Source organism: Channa argus, chromosome 1, assembly GCF_033026475.1.
Source record: "Channa argus isolate prfri chromosome 1, Channa argus male v1.0, whole genome shotgun sequence".
NCBI classification, from domain to species: Eukaryota; Metazoa; Chordata; class Actinopteri; order Anabantiformes; family Channidae; genus Channa; species Channa argus.
Window position 1 is genome coordinate 9,084,982 of NC_090197.1, and position 17,848 is coordinate 9,102,829.

The window sequence follows — 17,848 nt, forward strand, 5'->3', positions numbered from 1 at the left end:
CCTTAGATTCATTATGAGTCACCCACAACTTCACACGCCTGGGTAAAAAGCACCGATTTAGCTTTGTGCAGTACGAGGATATTACAGAAACAATCCACTGCCTCTGTGTATTGTTAAGTGGATGATCTGCTCTTTCCAGGATGCTGTAAGATTTAGAAATTGTTCGTCTATTGTATGTTTCAGTGAGTCATGGATTTCACCTGTAGTTGAGTCTGCTTTCCGCGTAATCTTTTCCCAACACTTTTACATTTCAGTTTCAAAGTAGCTATTTATATTTGATGGAGAAAATCTGCTGCTGGTTCTCAGTCTATGTTCAAGACCTTTGATGCATGGAAAAATCTCCATAGTTGCTTTCAAACTTGTATCTGTTGCTTTTATCTTAGATTGACAACAGAAATATCATCACTTTTGTTTTTGATGCCAAACAAGTGAAGATCAGAGTGGGGACTTTGTGGTTATTCTAAAATCCTCCAAGACATTTTTCCCACCTTTAAAAAAAAAAAAAAAAGAGCATCAAAAAACTAATTTTTATTAACAGTTGCTTGCGGTTGTTATATATTTTATTTATATATATTTACATTTTGTTTTAACAATCACAGGCCATGTGCTGTGTCTAACACTTCTGGTAAAAAAGTCTGAACTGCAGATTCATACGTCATATATAATTTTCAGTATTGCTGACTTCAGACACAACACAACAGAGAACTGTCAGCCAGTCACTGGAGACTTGAGGAGACTGCTGAGCCAAAATCAGCATAACCTTCACTGTCTTCTTGTAAAGTAGCCCTGCCAAGGCTCTAACAGTATTAATCTTTGTGACTCTTGGTTTATAGACAATAACACAAATGGGTTGGCTTCTTTTTTAATATCTTTTGGGTTGATGGATAGATGGAATGAGACATACAGCTGTCAGTGACTTTCTAATCCTGGTGTTGAGAAATCATAAAATAGCTGTAAAAGTTTAAATCACTAACTTGAGCTGAAATCCAACACATTTGCTCAAATTAAATTAAACCATCAGGACTGCGGGTTATAGCATTGTGCATTTCAGTTGTTTCATCTGTGTTTAAAACTAGTTGAAAAATATGCTGTTGCCTAACTGAAGTCTTTTCAGATTGCAGATTGCAGATTTGTGTTTCCTCAGAAAAAGGTGCTGTAGTCCAGGGACTCCTCTGCACAGCATTTACCTTTTAAAAGCTCCACTGGCCCAGTTTTAGTAATGGAGTATTTTAGAGCGAAGATAATGCTGAGTCACTGATACGCTCCTCCTGAAGGAGAAATATTACACACCCACTTCCCCCCTGTTATTTTTCTTAACAACACATTTCAAAATAAATGGTTTCTCATTCATACTACAGCAGTGATATGTTGTCGTGGGATTTAAATCTGTGCTAAATAAACCATTTGTGACTTTGACTATTTTTTTCACCCACCACCTCTCAATCAAAACAGTCTCATTATGTGCAGGAAGAGTGTTATTGGTTGAGACACCTCCCTAAGAAACACCATGAGGATAAAACGGGACAACATCAGGGAGGGGTGAGGGGCGGAAAGGAGGGAGTCGTGCTCCTTTCTTTTAGTTTCTCTGCTGACAGGCACTGAGTGCAAGTGGGCAGGGAAGAGAGAAAGGGAGTGTACAAAAACACTGAGCTGCCAACTCCAGTGGCAGCAGCAGAGAGAGGGAGAGGGAGACAGCCTGCTGTTAGCAGAAAGGCTTTTGCATCCTCTAGCGTAGTTTTTTCAGCCCTCAGCTGACCTTGCAGAGCTGAGATTAACCTGTTTGGAGTCTTGAGCAGCAGCTAGACTGGAGACTGAGCATGGATCCTGGAAGGTCTATCCAGCATGAGATCAGCTCTCTAAAAGGTACTCCCCTCGACTATTTTTTAAAAGATTTTGCTTCCTCACACCATCATATGCTTTAAGGACCGCCTTGTTTTCCCACAATCCCTCTGTGATGAGGACGTACTCATCGTATGGATGCAGGATGAACAAGTTGAGTTTGGAGGGTCTCAAAATTGTTGAGTTGCAAAGAGGAATTGTAATCCTCTGTTCTCCCTCGCTCACTGCCTGCTTTTGTGGCTAAACGGACTGAAAAGCTTTTGTTCCCCTTTTGTGTCCAGGCGTCACCACAGGGGTTTGATCAGGGGTTGGGGGAAACAATTGTGCTAACACAGTGCGTTTTATGAGCCTGTGTGTGAGACGCAGTGGGAGGCTGCTGCTGCTGTTGGCTGCTGCATGCGGCACATTAAATGCGTCTGCGCCGGGAGATGCAGAGCAGAAGGGCTGCTGCAGAGCGGCAACAGCAGTGATATGGCTAAGTGTTGCCCTGCCCCTCAGCCAGGGATGAGACTATTGGTGCAATAAGCCTGGATAGAAAGTGGGTATGTGTGTGTAAAAGAAACGTGTATGATTTCCCATGTTCAGGCTGCAGAATGCTCTCATGTTTGCTTACAGTTGGTGTTTACATCACTTCATCATCACTTGCTTTATTTCACTATTTTACTTTATTTTACTGGTATAAAAATTAATAATATGGTAATGCAAAATGTATATTTCGTGGCATCAGTGTCTGCAAGATTTATCGTCTTATTGCCATCTTTAATAAATAGTAGTAATAGTTATATTGAAATCAGCGATCAACAACCAAAGTTTAAGGGATGCGGATGATTCATACATATCTGTAGTACCTACAAGTAAAGCAAAGTATAGCAAAATGCGGAGTAATTTTTTCAAAAATTTGCATCCACTCACCAGATTCTCTGGCTCTGAGGCATCTTAATTTATTTAAATGCCACAACTCTCTTCCCATTTTTCTCTGCCACCTTGTAGGTATGATAGGCTGCGAGTTTACCAGGTATTCAGGCCATTGAGAATGTGCTACTTTAAACTTAAACAGATCTTGTAACAATGCTCGTGATCTACAGCTCTTTAAATAAGGCTTAAAGCAGATTCACATTTAAAAGTACTCAATCCTTCTAATTTGAGGAGACCAAATCCAAGCAGACTGGAGAAATTGGCTAAATCCATGAAGCAGTTGCTTTTTAGAAGCTCCTCTATGAAGTTGAGGTTTGTGTTCTGGTCAGGCAAAATGTGGTAACACTTCAGGAGAGTTTTCCAGGCGGCAGAAGCATTTAAGTGACCCTGTAAAGAAACCTGAAGGAGTCCTACCCACTCGGACAGGCTGAAAATGTTTTCCCCAGGGCTCTGGAGAGAAAAGCTTCATCACTTCATTGAGTGGTTCCCAGCGGTGTTACTTAATATGTTGGACACAGCTAAACAGACGCAGTTCATTTGTAAGCATGTCATCACCTCAAGACCACTGCTTCCATTGTTCATTCTTTTCAGCTATTTTCAGGCAGTTGGTACAGAAACACAGAAGCCTGCCTGCGGTGTCCTGTATGTGTTGAGACATGTAAGGCCACTATTGATAGGTGGCCTTAGTTCACCACAGCTTAATATCCCCCTCCTCTTCACCCCTTTCTGGCAGCCAGAGCTGGATCATGGACTCAGCCCAATTTCAGGCTTATGCTAAACTGTGAACAGGCTTTTATGAGATCTACCAAAAAATCTAAATAAGCCACATTTACCTACATTTGCTGATAAATATTTAACTTTCATTGTAGATTATGAAGCCTCCAAGTCTACTTCAGGTTCCTCAGTTATTTTCCCTTTCCTCTGTATACATTTTGTATTGTTTAATCTGCACCTTCTTACCCTGCTCTTTGTGTCACTGCAGGTCTTCATTGCAAAAGAGTTTCCCAACCTCTATGTGATGTCTACTTTCTTAACTAAAGGTTATAGTTCAGTCTTTTCAAAAAATATATAATTTAATCAATGCCACCAGCCGCAACATAGAACATTAACACAGAACTTTTATTACGTCTTAACAATGAGCTTATCTACCAGCCTGTTGGCATTCTTAACCTCTTTTAACCTTTGGCCTTTGTGAAGCTGCCATTAGTTGTTTCTGTGGATTCCAGCATTCCTTTAGGCGTGTTTGTGTGTGTGTGCACGTATGTGTGTGCGTTAAAGAAAAATGGCTTGGCATTTAGACAGGCCAAAGGAAGGGATATCCAGTTAAAAGGGGTTGGGGTAGGGTTCAGTGCATTTGACCCTGGAGAGGTTTAGTGTTACAGGACAACGTGGCAATATGGAAAAGTAGCTTCTGACATCAGACAAGTTCCCTGTCTAAAATTTGCAGATACATAATTCTGAGACCTTCTTTTTTAAATTGCATCAATTTATGAAATAACCTAACCTAAGGAAATGATAACCTGAAATGCAGGGTCATTCACTGAGGCTTCACTCAAATGCTCAGAAAATGTGATAAGGCTAATTGCGGTCACCTTTTCTTACTGGTCTGAATCCTGTTTCATAGTAATTTGCTGTGTGTAATGGCTGTTCTCCATTCAATGTAAACATATATTCTTCATCAATCAATCAAAAGATATTATTTTGGTAATCGGTAAATACTTTTTCAAAAAAAAAAATTCCAGAAATGTGCTCGTACCACATTTTCACGAGATGTTTTTTCCATTTTCTGCTTATAGAAACGTAAACACATTGTGGGGAATGTTCAGACAAAAACAACACATTAGTCAACATGGCATAAACTTGTGGTCTAGGGCGGGGCAATATCATCTCACCATGATAAGAATTTAGTCATATTGTGATATTAATCATGCACTTGTGTGATGACACAGTTGTATATGCTTCATCCCAAATATATCAAACACAATAGTAGACGTCCGAACCTGCATGTTGGAGTTTGAGGAGTTAATTCTAAAACAAGAAAGACCTTCATCCATCATTTCAAAATGGTTCAGCAACCAATCAGGTCTGAATCAAACATCTGTAATCTGCTGTTGTTGTATCAGAAGCCAGCGTGAAACTTTGTTAAAATTTGTTCCACAACCTCAAGCAAAAACACTTTGATAAGAGAATTTCAGGACAGATGTTAGACCAACAACAGTCAGCACCCTCCTTTGATTCCTTTTAAATGGTTTTGTCAATTCTTTCTCCACTGGCACAAGGAGAGACATTAAGACTAAAAATAAACTGAGCGAGGCTTTGGGATTGCTTTAAATAAGCAGTATTTGGTCAGAAGTAGGTCTGGGCATAGTTTTTAACCATTGTTTGCATTTGCACTGTACACAACGACTTGTAGTCAGAAGAATATTGTTAAAAGTACTTTATTTACACATAACTTCTGTCAGTACCCCCACATTTTTTTTATAAACTATTCGGATATATTTTAAGTCTATAAGTCTATATTACCCAAACTTTTAGCATTCAAAGATATTTTAATGCCTTTTGTTTTTGTTGATTGATTTATTTATAGGTTACGATCTATTATAAATATAAAAATACTGATTATAATGGCTTTCTTTGGGATGTCTAATGCACACACAACATGCAGAACATGACTTGTGCCATCTGGAGTGAATCATACCCCTGCCTGGATAGGAACAGATGAGGAATCTGACATGGCCATCCACAAGCTCCTGGATGTCAGCTGAAGCATTCGAGAGTTATTGAATACTGCTGCTGCTAAGCAAATGATATATGAGCCTTTCATCTCTAAGCCTGACATGCAAACAGAATGTGTGCATCAGTAAACTCCATCATACACTTTGATTAAATGAAGCCAGTCGATTCTCTGAAGGATTAAACTTTTCAGAAATGTGTCCTTAAACATCTAGATTTTGAACATATTTAAATCAGTCATGACTATTAAATATTTTAAAATATGGCCCCCTCTGTTCTCTGCTCCTTATTACAAGAGTTGCTTATTTATCCATTGATTATTTTATGCTGGGATATTCTTGGCAAGCAGAAAGTGCAGCAGTGAAGGAAAGAGAAAATGCTGCACTAGGCTCTTATCCACAGATATCAAACAGAGCATGACTGCAGATACACATGCACAGGATGCGGCGAAACAGGAAAGAAAATTAGACGGATACTCACTCATCTCCTTGCAGATTTCAATCTAAAGCTTATAATTATAATAACCCACGTAATAATGCTGTCAAGATGTTAAACATGTTGTTCTTTTACTTTACAAGTTTGGTATAGAAGAGGCTTCAAACTGTTTATCTCTCCAACTGGATCCTGCAATTAGACCTGTGAGTCATGGAATCACAAGTGGAGTAAGTTTTGTCACATGAACGTCCTGGATTTAATAGTTGAGAAAACATCTGCTTAAATGTATAAACTGTTTTTGCACAAATAATAGCTGTCACCACAGAAAAAAACATTTTATGTTTCCATTCTATTAGAGCTTTGTTGAAACGCGTGCGCTGACACTGATATATCAAAACAATGCAATTGTGTGAAATTCACTGACTTTATAAAGCACTTCCAGTCTGTCTGTGTTCTTGTTGGACACAATGGCGTGCCCTCAGGTCTTTGAGTGTGAAAGAGACTGCTGCTGATCCCAGATCAACTGCAGGGCTTATTGCTGCCTATTCATCACACTGCGTATATAGTAAACAGCTCTTAATAACGTAAAAACAATGGTCGACCAAGTCTCAGCTTTTGTCACTATTACAGCGAACAAATAAATGAACTAAAAGTCCTCGAAAGACTGGTGTCATGATTCACGATCAAACACAAACACAATTTCTTTTAACCACTAGTCAACTCTTGAAACTGTAATCAATAATGTCTTCTGATTACTTCTGCCACTTCTCCATTTTTGAGAATGCGGATGCTGACTCGGGTATCAAAAATGTTCAGTGTAAAAGCATCACTTCAATTTCTTTAATCAAGTTTAAGTACTAAGTATCTCTAAAGTTTACTGAATGACATTATAAATTGTAGAAAAGTACAAAAACAATACAAAGAGATCAGTGTTTCAAACCCTTGTTGAACTTGATGCTTTATAATGAATATATACAAGTCTAGATTTAAAGTTTAGATTTGTTCCATCTGTACCTCCATAAATAAAGTTTCTGCAAAAATCTAGTTTAGTTTATTTCATGTATAGATTCAAGGAGAGAACCTGTTTTCTTTTGAAAAATCATCAACATTAATTTCATTTCTACAATTCACTCATTTACCCTTTGGTTAGCTGCAAAGTTGCTGACTAAGCATGTCAAATAAATTTTGTGAATAAAAAGCACAGTATTTTGCTCTACATTGTAGTGGTGTAAAAGTACTTTGTAGGATTCACTTTTACATATTTCATATTTATCTATAGTAAACCTACCTTACATCTACACATTTTCATCCAACGTAACATACATACAACCCAATTACATGGCCTCAATAATCTGAGAAAAACCTGTTCCATGTTTATACATGTAAATCTATTCAAGGCACTAAATGAGACTTATTAGTACCACTGATACGTTTGTAATTGTTGTGTTGTCTGGTTAGCATGTAGACTGAATTAGTCAGTGTAATCATATTAGAGCTGTCAGTGAATCTGTCAGTCATGCTGCCTAATAGTTGCAGAGTGGCCTCAGAGCTTAGTTGTAGTGATTACACAATCTCATTACCTTCAGGTTTCCTGTAATTCAAAAGGATGACTGCCTCCATAATTAGAAACATCTTCCTCTCCTTTCTCTACTACACCTCTTCATGGGACATAATTACACTCCCTCTCCTTTGTTTTGTCAGGGGAAGGGTAATTAGCTTGGGCACTGAAACCAGGTGTCTCTTAAACCAACTTGTATGACAACGCTGCAGTATTTTGACTTTCATTTTGCACTGTCCCTGAAGAGGCCAGAAGGTGGCGCTATTGGCGAAGCCACCACAGACAGACACAAATTACCAGAAGGACCTTAATAACCTTTACTCATGTTGAATCCACAGCGTTACATGCTTTAAATAAAGCTGCTGTTTCCAACGCCATCTCCATGGTATTGAGCATTGGCTAACTTCTTTAATCCCGTCTCAGTTTTGTGGTCAGCACATTAATGTCTTTGTTATGCAATTAGAATCGTTAGTTCTGTTTAATCCATTAAAAGTTGCTTAACTGTTGTGTGAACCCCTATAAAAAGCTTTCTCTTCATTTGTACTGCTTTTTAAAGTTTAAGTGTACTTTGGAATCAGTGGTTATTTCCATGTGGAACAGTATTTTCAATTTTCTGGTGTGTTTTTGTGTTTTTTTTTTTCCTAGGTAAGTTGCTGTCCCTGCCCTTAAAGTCATTTGTGGGTTTGAGTTGAGGATCCCAGACAACAACTGGGGTCAGTGGCAGAGGAGTGGTGAGGTCCTGTTGTATGTACCACAAATCATACTTATTATTATTATTATTATTATTATGGTATTGCAGTGGTCTTGCTAGACAAACCAGCTTAGTATAAAATGTTAATGGTGGCTGAGGAGACGGCTGCTGCTGTTGTTGTTCATGTCATGAGAGACTGCAGGATGTTTGTATAATTTTTATCACAATGTGTGACAGGCTCTTTGTTGTGAAGTGAGTCAGCTGGATCTGCAGCTTGAGGCTATATCGTCTGTCCCTGTCTTTCTCTCAGAACTAAATCTTTAACCCTTGGTGGACATTCAATTTTAACAGTCCTGCTGTCTTGGTTCACTTTGAGTGAGCTAGTCTATGACTGAAAGTATGTAATATTTTCATTATTAAAATTATTTTTATCCATTGACTTGTTGGTGGACTTTGATCACTCTGTTATGAAATATGTTTCTATTTGCTCAAACTACCTCGTTTTCCACAGATAATATATGTGCCATTTTTGCTTATGCAGCTAACTAGAGTTGGTTATATCCGAGCAACATGTCCAAATCCTACTCCTAAATTTGAATTGTATCCCTCTCACTGACATTTAAGTTGGTCAGTAATTGTAAGTTATAAACCCTCATCTTTGTGCCATTTCCAGAAGTTGCATTGCGATAAAGTTATAAAAGCTGCAGGGGCTGTATGTTTGCCAATCCTCACCGCAAGCAAAACAGCGGAACACAGGCAGCAAGGCGCCCCACTGACTGGGAAAAAAAAATAACTGCACTTTCCTCGTGAGATGTGTTTGTGAATCTTTGCAAAGAGTCATTGTTACTATGATGCATTTTTGTCATGGTGGTGCAAAGTCTGGCAGTGATCTGGAAAAGGACAGAGAAGAGCAGGATAGAGAGAGGGACATAGCAGGGGGCTGAACAGAGGGCAAAAAGAGAAAGTAGCCCCTTTCATCCTGTCGGGGTTTGAGAGGAGGGCAAACTGATATATACGACCGCACTAATGGCACCTGACACAGTTTATGCTGACAAAGTGGCATTAGAGTGTTTCTTGGACCAAAGGGGGTTGTAATTGTGGGAGTGTCAGCCAGGGCTTTGCCAAAGTGCCTTTTAAGTTTTCTTCTTTCTTATTTTGCAGCCAGAAACACCATTGTGATACAGTAGTAGATATACTGGCCCAAATACCCTTGGGTGACAAAACTTCACATTGACTGCGGTTTCTTTTTTTTTATTGTAACTAGTGTCGAAGAAGACAGTGTTCATTGTCCAAGAATGAGATTGTCTTAATGAGCTGTGACTGAACTCCCAACAAGCAGAAACTTTCGAGCCACTCAATCGAGGCTCTGCACCCACCGTAGAGGAAACTCACTCAAATGTAAATAAAAGTGCTACTAGGAAACAGAGAGGAACACAAATCCAGTAGTTTATTCTTGGAACCAATTTCTGTAAGCATCAGCACAAACAAACCAACATATTGTATTTACACTCGGTGTCAGTTTAGATCTGAATATCTCCCCAGAGTCCAACACTCTATCACGGTATTACGGTATCACATACTGCAAAAGTGTGTAATTACAAAAGCTACTGAGAGTCAAGGCACAAGAAAGCATTTTTTAAAATATTAAAACTATTACATAAATGTTATTTCCACCGTTGCTGCAGCATAATCCACTTCTCTGTTCACTTTGCTGTTGATTGCAATGCTCAGTATGCTGTAAACAATTCTTGCTTCACCAGAAAAATTGCTAAAATTGCTGGAGGTTTGGTGTTATGAAGAGGTGTGGCCCAGAGGAGTGTGTGGAATGTTGTGAGCACACAGATCGATAAAGGTAGATTTTTAGAGGAGTGTTTTTTTGTTTTTTTTGTTTTTTTAAAGGTCTTGCTTTTTTGTTGGTGGTTTGATGCATGGTAACATGGAAAAGTGCTCTCTTCAAAATAATGTCAAAACCAGAGTTAACTCACTATATCTTGCACCTTGCAGTTTGCCAATTTTTTTTTTTTTTTTTTTTTTTTGATGTTTTTATCATCTGAAAGTTTTGGATGCTCCGCTGTGGTTGCGTGGTGATGAACCACTGAATGACTTCCAGGAAGAGTGAGTCTGTGTTTTTCTGTGTTGCCAGTAGCAATGTTATCGCCTCTGACCACTGTTCTGGCCTTGTGGTGTATTTAGTCATTCTTCTATGATGTGTCATATTTCTATGGTTACAGACATTTCTGGCCGGCCACGCCCTAGCATGGGCTTCTGATGACTCACTGCAGTGGCCACTCTCTCTGACACACACACACACACACACACACACACACACACACACACACACACACACACAGAAACTCTCATGTTTCCTCTTCTTCTGTTGCTATGGTATGGTTCCTCTTAGTCATACAGTATGATGCATTTGACAAACTGGCAACTCTGGCAAAGTGCAGTCATCCATTAGCAGCTTTCCAAATGGCCATTTCAGATCAGTGATCTTTTAGGGAAAATTAATGATTTTACCTTTGCACTCAACAGGTTTCCTTCTGTTGACACTGCAGCTGCTTCAGGGCATAGATTTCTCTAAAAGGCTCAGTGCTTTTGCCATAGTGATCCCGGAAGCGTCCATTAGCTGTTCAAAGTGTCAGCCATTTTAGCTCAATTGCCCTCTTGACGGCTCACGTTCAAGTGCTTTCATAATGAGCATTTATAGCCTGTGGTTTGTGAAGTATCAGCTAAAACGTCTTTGCGCTTTGCATCGTCCTGAACAGTAATTCCTGTTGAGGATTGGATTATTCTATATTACACAGTAAAATACAAACCTCTCATTTGCATGTAGCCTGCTGTTTGAGAGTGGCACAACTTCATCTGAGTGAATTTTCTCCGTGTCATCACAGATATGTGACATTTTATTGCTCGGTATTGCATTGCAGCTCTTGTCATTCAAGACAGTTGAACACTCGGTGTGTTGGTGCTACCTCATCCTTTACATGAGGTAGTTCTGTCTAGTATTTAGTATTTATTTTTTATCTATATATTTTTCATTAGTGTTAGCATGAGACTCCACTCTACTCTGCTCTGCCCTTCCTTACAATGTTCTTTCCTGCTAATGTCTGCTACACTCCACCACACTTCACACAGCCCCGAATGTTACTTATCAATACGCATATGGGAAAATAATGTGATTGGAAATCTCTGATAGGCGAGCTTCACTTAAAAACGTTTAGCCTTGAATATTTCTGCATCACTTCGTGTGGCGTTCAATCCGTCTAACCTCAGGGAAGGTGTGGACAACATCTCTATACGATAAGCTAACATATTTAGGTAGGTAACCGTGATAAATTATACATGCATCCAAACCACAAAGAGAAAGGCCCCAGATAACCCTTTTGTTGTCATTTATCTAATGCCGACCCATTTTCTCTTGTATATGCTCACTTTCTCATAGAGAGAGTTAAACCCTGAACACCTTAATAACCACCTGAATAATAATCTTTTTATAACAATAAATTACCATTCAGCCATATTGTTCAAAACTAACTTTAGATGCTTTAAACCTTTGCACAGTTTTAACAAAGCACATCAGCATGGAAAAAATATCCATTTTGAATCTGTAAAATATTTCAAACTTTCTACTGTTGAACAGACACTGTACCCACTTCAGAACAGAGAAAGCTGAGTGCAAAGTGACAATCTTCAATACGTCTATATCCACTGGAGTTGAATTTAATATCACTGTAGACAGTTATTCCGGCAGAACAGTCCTGGGTGTTTGTTGAGGAGCATGTTGGGTGCCGAATAGGAAAATGTATCACCAGATGTGTGTACACTGTTTAAGAAATACTCCTTCCAGCGTTTTCCCAATGCTCCATTTCCAAATGTCAAAATTTGGAGTTGCATTTAATGACTTGGAAGACAACCATATATCCTAAATTACTTGCTATAAAGTATGAACTGGAATGTGGAGGGTGCCGCATCTGCCAGCAGAGTTGAATGGGTTTGTTTTAGAGTAGCTGTCACCTTGAGTTGTCTCCATTCTCTCGTCCTGTGTCACCACCTCCATGGCAATGAGTTTTCATCATGGCTTAAAAAGGGACACAATAAATAGTTTTTTTTTATTTACACCCTGGCAACGGTTTAAAGACGCAGTCTGTGTTTCATGGTTACACGCATTCACATGGGGGTTGCCTCTCGAAATAACCAGTAAGCTTTAGTAACTTTCCCCCATCCACTCTTCATTTCAACATGTTTCCATGAAGCGCTGTAATTCCAAATTGGCTGATAAAGGATTTGTGCCTCGGTAGGGCTTTTATACATGTGGCATTGTGTTTGAGCCAGTACTTTGTGTACTGTCTGTTTTTTAAGACTTTAGTTGAGGGCAGGAGTTGGCAAAGTTTTGACGCAGGTACAGATGCTTTCATTTTTCTTCACCTGTGTTTTGGTGGTAGTAACCAAACAAAAGATTGTTATTGCCGCTGTTTTGTTTGATTTAGAGCCACAGAACAGGTAATTGAGAGCACATGGAGATAAAGTCTTTGCATCAAATGAACTCAATATGTGCCTCAAGGTTTTAGATAAAAATACCACTGAATTCTTGCACTGGGAGAGACCTATTTCTTCAACCATAAGAGATTTTTATCCACTGTGCCATATATCAAGAGATTACCCCCCTGCTTGAAAAGCAGCATTTCACCCATCTTCACTTACTCTTTCGCTATATCATTTCCACTATTACTATGAAATGTATAAAATACCAGAGAACCAGCAACGTAGCATTTGCCCGGTATGAGCTGCAGTAGAGGCTCATCTGGCACAAAAAGCATTTGCAGGGATTCTTTCAAAAATTCCACGCCCGAGAACGGTTGGGTTATTTCTACCTGCGAGGGTTCCAAAGGTTTCAGTCCCTCGAAGGGACACGAAAAGGATTTTAAAACACATCTTACTGTGTTTGTACAAAGTGTACTTGGCCCATATACTGCCGAGTGTAAGAATTATTGCCTAATACTATTTAACCCAGACTTGTTAGGAGGCCTTATCGTCTCCTTCACATGCTGTTACTCCCCACGGTTTGTCATGAAACATTGTTCCCAGTAGAGAGAGAATCTGTTTCACATTCATTTCGTTGACAAACAGGCCAAAGTTGATTTTCATTAGCAGATTCTTAAATGGTCGCAAGGGATTTATTAGACTGGTAACTGCTGGAAACAGAACAGCGACACCACCCCATATTTGCAAAACTTTAAGCTTCATTGTTATCACATCACTGTCTGTACTATGGCCACAATCTGGCGCCCTGGGATCTACAGAGGGCTTTGTATTATGTTCTTATGTGTTACTGGATAATGAGGAAAGAATTCTATCACCTTATTTATAGGCAAATGGGGAATAAATCGCCATCCCCTGCAAACATTTTCCAAGCCTCCCCCTTGTATTTGTATCCCTGTTGGCACTAGTGGTTATCCTGGACGTATTTCTTACTTTCCAGTGTTGATCAGTCTCAGAGGAGGTTGAGTAACGCAAACTTGAACACAGACACAATTGTCCTCTCTTAGGGGAAAGAAATGACTTGATGGCTTGTCTATTTAGGTTTACCAACTTGGCTGGTTGGGGGATGTGGGCTCTTATGACTGCTGGGGAAAAGCTTGGAGATTTTGCCAGTAGTCTCTCAGTGGTTGACCTTTAGGTTTGGGCTTTCCAAAAAAAACAACCTTTACAAACGTACCAAGCTTAAGGAAAAAATAGTGGTTTTGACGGGTTGTTGGAGTGGTCACCTCCAGCAGCACCACATTAAGAAAGCCCCCACATACAAAGGGTTCATTCTGTAAATTGCCTTTTGAAGGTAAATCTTTACTCACAGCTTTCTGTGTGTGGGGCAGATGGCGGTTTCCCCTCAGACCTGTTGATAATGGTTTGAAGGTCATCTCTGCCACTTATCAGAGGAAGCTTTATTTAATCTGGCTGCTTTCTGCAGATAAACTCGACTGATTTTACCAACTGTACAATAAGAATTATTAGTAATAATCTTTATTGGTCATCAATGAGCACACATACATTTTTCACATAGACGTTACTGTGAAATTCAGTCTCTACATGTAATCCACCCCCGTGGGGGGAGCGATGCACTGCCACAAGGGGGCCTGGGAGCTAGAGTCAATATGGTGGCTAACGTTGCAGGTCTCACTCAAGGATACACCTGGTGGGGAGGCTGCGATATGATCCCACTACGACACCTCTACACTGCTTCCCTTACATCCTTTTGGTTTCTGTTTGCATCCTGTGCAAACACACCCTTTTGGATTCTCTTTCGTTCTTCCATCTCACTTTTTCTTTTGACTAGGGACTGAAAAAGCGAGCCTCGCTGTTTCTCCATGCTTATGATGTCAACAGTCCATGCACCCTGAAGTCAAGGTGGTGAGCAATCTAAAGATTATCCACGCCATAGGCTCTCTCAAATCTACAGCCTATATCTAGGAGGCTTTTGCATGGAAACGCTTATTACTATCTAAAGAATGAAGGAATTGAGTACCTCATTGACTGTTTGCACTGTACCTACACCGCTTCAGCATGTTTGTTGCCCTGCATTCTTGGTCCATGTCCAAAATATAAAAGGCCTTTTATCATACACCTTAAGATCCAAGTGTGGAAGAGAATGCCAAAAAGGCATATTGCTCGGACACATTTACAGTAAAGAAGAGTTGGAAAAGCGAGTGAACAAGCTGCAAGTCTTCAAAGTTGGTAAGGATGCTGTTCAAAACCTGAGGTTCATCTTAAAAAGCAATCATTTCTGCAGAGAGAAGGAAGGGGCCAAGAAGGGTCACAATGTTTGGATGCTTCCTGTCTCCCACCTTAAGACGGAGCTCCTGTCTCATTCATGGAGACCAAACTGCCAGTTTCTTTATTCTTTAAAACTCCCTCAATTTAACTAGAGATCCCCCAAAGAAAATACAACAGTTCAGATGACTTCTTTTACCCCAGTAAAGGAAGTGCTGCAGAAGTTGTTCTGGTAGTACCTGAAGTTGAGCCCAAACATGTGGTGGTAAACTGGCTGACAGTCGCTTTTTTTGGAAGCGCTCAACTGTAAAGGAACAGTCAGGTGTTCCTAAAGAAACTAATCTGGTGATTGAAGATATTTTTGAGAAGTAATCTTAAGATGTTGAGATGGTGAAACAGCTAAATGTGACCAATTCTAAAATCCTAGAGTCTTATTTTGACCTTGTCTCAGAAATCCCTCCGTCAACACCTACATACACTGTAAACGACCTGACAAAGGAGAAAGTGGTGGATTAGGATGTTGAGGACACCACTGAACTTATGGAGAAGTCTATTCTTACAAAAGTCATCACCAATCTCCATGTTGCTGCAGAGAACTCGTCCAAAGTGCAGACTTTGATGCAGACTCCCTGTAGGCACTTCAGTGTGTCAAGTTGCTGTCCCCAAACCTGTCTGCTTTGGGTTAACTTCCTCAGAGAGGACCCTGAGGAGCAGCAGCCTATTCACAGGATCTCTTTTTTAGTCCAGCAAGCTTTGAGCTTGTCTTAGTTCTTCCTTCCATCCTGCCATTTTCCTTTGACTGCAGTGGACTATCTGGGCTTTGCTATGAGTGCTGTGTGTTAGGGAGCATCAGATAAAGGGCCATTTAATTTTGAATTATACAAATAATGGACTTGTCACTTTCCTTATAGCTAAATGACAACCAGTGCTAATTACATGTCATTTTACTTGATGCATAACAACTTGTGCCACTATGTGGCTTGGCTGCATCACCATTTGAGTAGGTGTAGGTTTATCAGCTAAATTTAAATGTTGCACAAGTATCCCAAAACTAATTTCATGTGGATGTTTTAGCACTGTTCATTTTTTTGTTTTTGCATGTGTACATACTTAGTATTCCCTTATTCCTTGCACAACACTTAGTTTGGAACACTGATCACAAATCACAACTTTCTATTTTTATTTACATTATACCAATTGTTCAGTGATTCAGTGGTTGCAGCAGTGATTTTTTATGTATTGAGAATTTGTGATTCACTTTCCTTATTGTAGAATCTGTATACATAGAAATTTTGAAATTACATAGGAATGATGATAACTCTGCCATCTGCTGGCAAAATAATTCTATCCTTTACACTACTTCTATGGTACAGTAAATCATAGTATGTAATATTATTTACATTCACAGTCATAGTCAGTCATTTTCATTTTACAATACATGCCACATTTCCCAGAGTTTCCATGTGAAAGAATTGCACAAGATGATGCTCAGTGCTTCTGCATAAGCTACATAAAAATAAACAGCCTGAGAACTTTCCATTGTTGGGCCCTGATATATGACTAAGCAGAGACTGGGAAATGTGAGTCCAATTAAGCCACACTCAGCTTTTCCTGCCCGTGCCTCTGCAAGAAGGGTGAAGCAGCAGAGCCGTCCAGATGAGAACATGTGGCAGTTGCCACCTTTCATCTGCCCTTCAGTGTTTTTAGCCCAGCCTGCAATGAAAATAAACTCCATCATTTTAAAAGTCTTTACTGTACTAGAACAGAACAGCGGCAGCTGCACACAGAGCTACTTGTCTCCTGTCTTAGTTTAGTGACATATGTTGCATTTCTTAAATGTTATAGTGACAAAGTGAAATAAGCTAGAAACTCTTTGAGCTACGATGGAAATGAATTATACTAGAGACTTCATGGAGGCTTTGATTCAACACGGCCAAGGTAGGACGTCTTTGTTGTTGGAACAGTTCTGTCTTCTTACCAAAAGGTGTCAGCACAGAAATACTTTGGTGAGTCTCAGCTGGAGGACCGGAGAGGATGAAACCAGTACAGTTGTGTCTCTCATTACCATTCATTAAATACCCGTCCAGGAGAGCGCTTTGGGTTCGTGATTAAACTGTGACATATTGTTTTAGGTGTTCTGCTGTTTTTTGGTTTTTTTTTTCCAAAACAAGGTTTCCTGCTTCATATCTGTTTGTTTTTTCTGATCTAAGATGTGTACAACAAGGGTTTATTTAGCTAATAAGACCGATGCAAAATATAGTTCATAACTTTGCACCGAAGGCCTTGAGTTAGACACCACCCACACTGCCTGGCAGCGTCTAGTATCAAGTTCCCTAGTGTTAAATACAGGGGGAGTGGGCAGCGGAAAGGCCCCTGACTGGCTGCTTCATGTCTCAAGACAGTGAAACTTTAAGGCTTGGGGAGGCTCGGAAATAATGCACAGCTGCACAGACGATGTGCCCTAAGATACAGATATTTCATGTTGCTTTGAGTAAACTGCATTTTAGTTTTGCTTGGTAATATTATTTGTCTGAAGAGCTGCAATCAAAGGATTTAGATCTTTATGAATTGCTTTTTAAATAATTCATTCGGTTGATAAAACATTTAAAAATGCTTATCACAACTAACCAGAGCCCTTTTTACCAATAGTTTAAAGCTAATATTCATCTTTGATTTAAATGAAACACAAAACACAATATTTGACCAAATGAATCCAGTGAATATTTGGCAATTTTTTTTCTATGAATAACTTCAACAAGTTATCGGTAAGGCTTTTGGCCAACAAAGCAGCTACCACTGGGCAGGCGTGGGATAAGAGTAATATGTCTAATACTTACATGTTTTAATATTAGCAAGATGTTCCACCTTTTATTGTTGAACTTTTATGACAAAGTATTTGCTGCAGTAGT

At 39.5% G+C, this 17,848-nt stretch overlaps 1 protein-coding gene across 13 annotated transcripts in view; it reads left to right on the plus strand.

Moving 5' to 3' along the window:
- pleca (plectin a) overlaps nucleotides 1-17,848 on the plus strand; it is a 93,454-nt gene that overhangs the window by 28,176 nt on the left and 47,430 nt on the right. For 2 of the 13 annotated variants that reach the window (XM_067491400.1, XM_067491762.1), the window contains exon 1: nucleotides 1,676-1,863. The exons of the other annotated variants lie outside the window; for them this stretch is intronic. In XM_067491400.1, the coding sequence (XP_067347501.1) occupies nucleotides 1,818-1,863 (46 nt within the window). In that variant the 5' untranslated portion in view covers nucleotides 1,676-1,817. Of the gene's footprint in view, nucleotides 1-1,675; nucleotides 1,864-17,848 lie in introns of those variants that run through there. 13 annotated transcript variants of the gene reach the window in all.